The sequence below is a fragment of the Thermobia domestica genome, chromosome 8 (assembly GCF_964235325.1).
Source record: "Thermobia domestica chromosome 8, izTheDome1.hap1.1, whole genome shotgun sequence".
Classification (NCBI taxonomy): domain Eukaryota; kingdom Metazoa; phylum Arthropoda; class Insecta; order Zygentoma; family Lepismatidae; genus Thermobia; species Thermobia domestica.
The window spans coordinates 270,871,049-270,878,223 of NC_137461.1; the positions used below are offsets into that span (position 1 = coordinate 270,871,049).

At 34.5% G+C, this 7,175-nt stretch overlaps 1 protein-coding gene across 2 annotated transcripts in view; it reads right to left on the bottom strand.

The window, feature by feature from the left end:
• Positions 1-6,923, bottom strand: part of LOC145693625 (uncharacterized) — a 65,702-nt gene extending 58,779 nt beyond the window's left edge. Inside the window, exon 1 of one of the 2 annotated variants that reach the window (XM_081769783.1) lies at positions 6,744-6,923. In XM_081769783.1, coding sequence (XP_081625909.1) covers positions 6,744-6,794 — 51 coding nt within the window. In that variant the 5' untranslated portion in view covers positions 6,795-6,923. Of the gene's footprint in view, positions 1-6,603; positions 6,683-6,743 lie in introns of those variants that run through there. The other variant, XM_081769784.1, reaches the window with a different exon arrangement.
• Between the last annotated feature and the right edge of the window lie 252 nt (positions 6,924-7,175).

Here is a 7,175-nt window from a genome sequence, read left to right on the forward strand (position 1 = left end):
ATAGTGTAGCCAGTTCAGCTGTAATTTATTCCCTTGCTCATAAACAAAACACACACACATGTAGGTAAGATCGGACCCCCAACTTTCATGCGTGCGGATTCATAGCTTGCCTTAGATTATGTTTCAACATTAACAATGTGTTAAAAAAATAAAAACAAAACCAGAATACTGTAAGTATGTACGTTTGGTACTCTACCGGTGAACAACAAAATTCACCCTTGGGAGCTAACGTGTTAACTTTATTACTTGCTATATTTGTTCTTATTGTTCGTGCTAAATAAGCTACATTCAATTTGATGCGATATGACCAAGAACTATTACAAGACTTAACTATTTCCAATCACACCAGAAAGAAAGAGACACGATACAAAATAAAAGAATATAAATTGCGGCTATAATAAATGAAAGCGTTATGGACAAAATAATTTAACACTTCTAAACAAATTAATTTCATCCTATTGTTCCCAAACAATAATTTGGGAAGTTAATTTTAGGATCATTGAATTCTACTCTGAAAAATAAATAATTTAGAGCTTTTCTATTTCAAGTGTGCCCCTGCTGGCGCTGCTTTATTCTCTCGAAAGAGGAAGAATAAGTTGCTGTGGATGATACCCTTCAATAGTTGGATGCGATCAGGATTGCACATTCAATTATTTCACGGACCTCGCTGTGCACTATCTTGTTAGCCATTCTAAGTAACCTACGATCTTCACCCGCGAAGACCACATGGCTGAATGACAAATTTGCAACATAGCCGAGGTCAGTCACTAAAATAAACTAAACTAAACTAAACTATATGGCTTTGGAACACGGAGGTTCAATGCCGCGTTCACAAAAGTTCTCCACTGATTTCTATCCTTAGCCAATTGGATCCAGTTTTTACTTTGTATTCCTATCTCTGCGAAATCCATCTTAATATTATCCTTCCATTTGCGCCTAGGTCTTCGTAATGGTAGTTTTCCGATTGGATTTCCAGTTAAAACTTTGAAAGCGTTCCTACTTTCTTCCATTCTGGCTACATGGCCTATCCACCTGAGCCTCCTACACTTAATGACCCTAACAATGTTTGGCAAACCGTATAAATTACGTAGTTTTTCGTTATGAAGTTTCCGTCATTCTCCATTCCGGTTCCTTTTGGGCCCTAATATTCGTCTCAAGATTTTATTCTCAAATACTTTCAGTCTCCGTTCTTCCCTCAAAGTGACCACGTTTCACAGCCGGTATGACTATCGTTTTATATATTTTAAGCTTAAAATTCCTAGACAGGATTTGCAACGACAAAAGATTTTGAACTGACGAATTCCCTGCTTTTAGTCGACAGTTAATTTCTTCGTGAATATGATTTTGGTATGTTATTATTGATCCTAACATTTCGTTAACCTCCCTGCCTAAGATAATCATCTACTAAAATATGTCCAAACCGTCAAAATTTACGGGTCGTATGTTAATGCTCCGTTTCAGATATTTAGCATTTAGAAATTCTAACTTTCATTACGCAATCTATTTTAACAAGGTATATGGATTCTCAAAATACAAGTCCTGGGTTCAATTTCCACTAGGAAAGCAGTGAACTCTGAACGCATTGAGGTGGTTCGGACTTCACTTCAAACTGTAGGTCCACGTCTCATAAAACCTAAGTGCTGAAAAGAGACAATAAACTACAACAACAGTTAATACGGAACTATTGCTTTGTGCTGTTCGGTTTGCCTTGAGTACAAAGTAGACCGAAATTCTATGTATTTACACAAAAGATTACGTTAAGCGAAACTAACCACACCCAATTATTGCTTAATGAATGAAATTAAGTAACATGTTTGCATATTCAATCAAACTGAAAAGTTCGTTACTGAATTCTCTATATATGTGTGTGTCACTTGCAAATTTTGCAATTTTGAGCCCTCCATTTGTTAGAGCATCAAAAACTATTTAAAGAAGTGATGGACATTTTCGCATCACTTTTACCGTTCTTGAGATATTGGCCAAAAAAGTTCAGAATTCGGGAGATTTAAGGAGCCATATCTCGGGAACGATGTCATAGAGAGATTATATCTTGCGAAAATTTTCAATTTTGAGCCCTCCGTTTTGAGCATGTCTTCGTAAAACAACATATCATAGAACTTTTTAAAAGAACTCATAAACAAAACATGTGGAAAAATTTAGTACTCAAGGAAATCATAAATGGATAGATATATTACAAGAATAGTTTAATAAGTAAAATAATAAAGTGAATCGAACAATTGGTATAAAGCCTGTAGAAGTTTAGGCTCATAGCTCCAGCAACTTGCTTTTAGGCATTCCGGCTTCCCATATGCAATTATTTTTCCTCTAGTTATAAGACACAAATAGCCTTTCATCTTTCTTTTAAGCAAGTTGCCGCAAACAAATAGTTCTTTTTAAGTTCGTTCTGGCAATGCTCTTAGATCATTCTCAACTGGTTTCCTTATTTAATAGGAATCCACCAATGTCAAATGGCTAATAAACTACATTACTTCTAACACAGCCAAGCTTAACCATAATAAAGAAATAAATATTTTTTAAAAAAAAGTTTCATTAGTGAATACAAATATTACAACTTGCATCAATTGACAATGTTAATATTGTTGGTCTATCCTTCTAAGATCGGCAATTCCATGTAAACAAAGATGGCTATAAGAAAATAAATCCAATCATTTATAGATATATACATCAAATTAACACACGGTTTCAGATCGACTCTTACAGATTGCAGTGATATTTTATATTCTGATGTTATCATCACTGTGTGGAACAAGTGAAAAGCTCAAGTTGATTTGTGAACTGGTTTCGAAATTAGAAGCCCAATTTTCTAAAATTTAACCAAAAATTGTGTGAGTGACGCTAGTTCGATTGGCATTTGCGGCTGACCTAAGAATCTAGGGCGTTGGTTAAGGAGGCACTTTAAATCTTATGAAAAGAGCTTTCAAATGGTATTTAACATTATAGAATCTTTTTTGTTAAATAGGCCTACTTTTATTCAGAAAATTAAAATTCCGAATTTTTCAAAAACCCATATTTTAAAATTAAAAAAAAAATAAAATAATATAATAATATTTTCAAATAAATATTTATTTATAAGAAATAAATAAAATTCGGACTGTTATGAATATAACTCTAAAATTTAATTTTGTGGTCAGCATCAGATCCTTACAAGAGATTCCACTTCGAATCCTGAAATTAAAAAGCGCGTTTAAGTTAGGTTGTTCACACGAAAAGATTTCGCACAGAAAAAGAAAAAAATAAAGATATGTTACGATCAAATTAATAACGTACCACAATGTCAAAAAAGAACATTGACCAGGTTTCTGTTCATACTTCGAAGTTCAATCTGGACACTGTTTACAACTTAGTTTGAAGTGAATTTGAAAGACTTTCGGTAGCCATTACATCTTCGTTAGTAAGATAGATAGCCAGACGGTTGGGTTCACAGGGTTTACTTTGTACGTACAATATATCCACTGCACGAATAGAGAAAACATCTAGTTTCCCAGGATATGCAAATCGAAGAGATAAGTCAGCTGAACTGAAAAACGTTACTTTCATCTTTCCTCAAAAACATACGCCAGCTACCACCCGTTACAGACTGCAGTTATGTATTCTCTCTGTATGGATCTATGGGAACCAGGGTTGGCAAAAATCATGGTTTTTATTGAAAAAAAAGACCAAAAAACCAGGTATTTTTGGTTTAAACCTTTTTTTAAAAACAGTTTTTTTTGGTTTAAATGATTTACTCTGTGTATTTATATTAGATATGGACAGAAATTAGTTTGTTTCGCCTTGGTGTTACTATGCAACAACAAGGTTATGCTGGAAGGAGTCACATAAGCTTAAAGTGGAATCCAAACCGCTTCTCGACTTACATCCAAGAGAAATTGTTCATTTCGACACGAAACCGGGACTAATTGGTCACAAATGCGATTGCCGAGTCACTCACGAAGAACTCCTGATAAAAATACGTTGTACTGATCTTTACATAGGCCTAGTTGTTAATATAATTGTCAAGAGTCATTTCAAAAGGACAAACACATAAACGGTTACACAAGTAGAATAATATATAAATCGGGAAACTCCCGCCTTAGCCATTGGGAAAATCCTGTTATTACTTTAAATGTATTTGTATGTAAAATTTTAAGGTCAACATATCATAATCACTACGCTAAAACTGAGGTGTTAAATTACAAATTTGTTATGTACATATCATTCAATAAAATTAAAACAAAGTCAAATCCAAGTTGATGTTGGAAGCTACGTAGGGAGTTGATAAATTTTGCCAATTTCTATCAGTAAGAGGCAAGCTTGGCTTCTTTATAAAACAACAGGAATTAATTCAAGTAGAAATATATAATTTGGTTTCATTTCGTATGTTTAGGCTTAACATCCTTATGAAATATCAAGGTTATCACGGAGAAGACTTTCGCTTAAAGGGACACCTCGAATCGCTACTTGGTTTACACTTGAAAGATGGATTGTGGTTTGAATGAGAATTGAACACGGGACCCCTTGATTAAAAGGTAAAAAGTAGATAAACGTAATGCGGATGGTTACCATTAAGTTCACCCGATTTAAAGCATTTTTTTTTTTTTTTTTTTTTAAGCTAGTTTAAACCAGCCAACCTGATGGGAACTGTGATAGATCTAGGCACACTTTTTGGATTTAGTCTTTGAAAGGGATTTTATGTTTTTGTAAATAGAAGTGTACAAAAAATACTAATCAGTGCAAAAAGCACTAGCCAACCTATGCTACGTGACCACTAAAAGGCAAGAATGCCATCTAACAGTCAGGTTAGGAATGCAGCAGAAGTCCCGAGCTGGGTGCGTCCGTAGGGAACGAGCGTATCAGCGACGGAAGGTATGCGCACATCTATTGGATAGAGTACTTCGTCATGGTTTCTATAGTTATAAAGACGCTGGATTAGTTTTTATTTGGCACACTACATTTTGGAAAATGTATAGGTAGAATTCAATACTCTGCATGAAAAGACATATTTGTAAGGAATAAATTTCTGCAGGCGGCAGAATTAAATACAAATTAATAGAACTTTACTTTAGGTTTACAAATGTAGATGTACCAGTGTAAAATCATTACAAATGTTTTACGAGGGATAAAATAAGTGAATGAATGCGTATGAAAGTGAGTACTATTTTCCGTCGGCGGGGTATATCTGCACAATGTACAGAAGGTGTATATTATGTTTACAACTAGGAAACGGACAAGTGCTATTGAAACTCTCATCATTACCAAACACTTATTTTCACTAACTAACTCTATGGTCTATGGAACCCGGAGGTTCAGTGCCGCGTTCACAAAAGCTCTCCACTGACTTCTATCCTTAGCTAATTGCATCCAGTTTCTACTTTGTATTCCAATCTCTGCGAGATCCATCTTAATATTGTCCTCCCATCTGCGCCTAGGTCTTCCTAATGGTCGTTTTCCGATTAGTCTTCCAGTTAAGACTTTGAAAGCGTTTCTACTTTCTTTCATTCTAGCTACATGACCCGCCCACCTAAGCCTCCTAGACTAGACGACCCTAACAATGTTGGGTAAACCATATAAATTATGTAGTTCCTCGTTATGAAGTTTCCGCCATTCCCCATTCCCGTTCCTCTTAAGTCCGAATATTCGTCTCAGGATTTTGTTCTCAAATACTTTCAGTCTATGTTCTTTCCTCAGAGTAAGTGACCATGTTTCGCAGCCATACAGAACAACAGGCATGATTATCGTTTTGTATATTTTAAGCTTCAAATTCCTCGACAGAATTCGTGACAAGAGATTTTGAACCGAATAGTAACTTGTTTTCACTACCCTCGATTATATGTAATCCGACCGTTGCTGGCGCGCCTGCTCTCCTCGGACCACTCCTGTGTATGCCCACCAATTTCGCACAGCCCTGAGTCGGTTAGATAACATTCGTGCTTTTTAGTGGTTATATAGCACTAATTGGTTTGTTTCGCACTTGCCATACATCCGAACGCCGTATTTATACACAAATCGTAAAATAATTGTAATTTTCAACAATTCTTGTGGTGGCTACCTTGACTGTTATATACCAGTATCTAAATGAGGTAATCTGTTGTTTAGCGGAAATCTTTTGGAGAATAATAAGGAAGAAATAATCGTAGTGAAAAAAAATATATATTTTTTAATTATTTCGTGTGCCAAGAGTAAACCTGTAAGGTCGTAAACATAAAAGCACGAGCCCTACATTGTGCCTTAACACTCCATCGGTAAGAATGAATATGTTACACAGTCATTTGAAATGTATACTAATTTTAATATAGCACTTGTAACCTTAAGAGTTGTAAACGTAAACTACCAATTTACTACATTCTGCAGAAATGCTCCGCCAGTTGAAATTAATATCTTGAATACCCTTCTTTCACATGCAGTCACTTTAACTGTAAAATTACCAATTTTATGATGTAAATTTGCACTTAAGCGCTATCTACTTAAATAAGCTACTGTTACTACTTTGCCCTCAATGAAGACTAGCTCCTATCGAGCACCTCACAACTCATGCATTCCTGAAATTGTAAACTTCATTTTAAAATTTCAAAATTGATTTCATAAAAAGGGAAAGTATAAACTTACTACTCTGTTCATTAATATTTTGTACGTTCATTCACAAATAATCTACTATGATAGTATCATTGAATGTTATCATTTGTGTAACAATAGCGTACAAGAGCAATATATTGCTAGTTTGGTGCAGTCTTTATTCATTATCGTACCTGAAATGTTTCACAAGAATAGCACTTTAATACATGGAATTCCTGTGGCATTTTGTAAACCTATACTGCACTCTTCCAAAGCACACACTAATGCAAATATAGAACTCAGCTATCAACGATTGTGATTCCCACCATCTTTACAACTTCTTTCATTTGTCGTCAAATAACAAAACACAATCTAAAATTCCCAGAGTACCGTACATCCACAGAGAATCCAACTAAATTTTTCTTTAGTAAATAAATAGTTAACAACTATAACTAATAAAATATTACTCTATTTTTATTATATCTTTAATATATCAAAAGTTTGAAAATTGTGTATTGTCAATTACTAAATTACTCTTTCATATTTACTTTTGAATACATGTATCTATAGGATGTTCGGTAATTCTCGTATAAAGTTCCTTCTTTCAGTACAATTTTATCGAAATT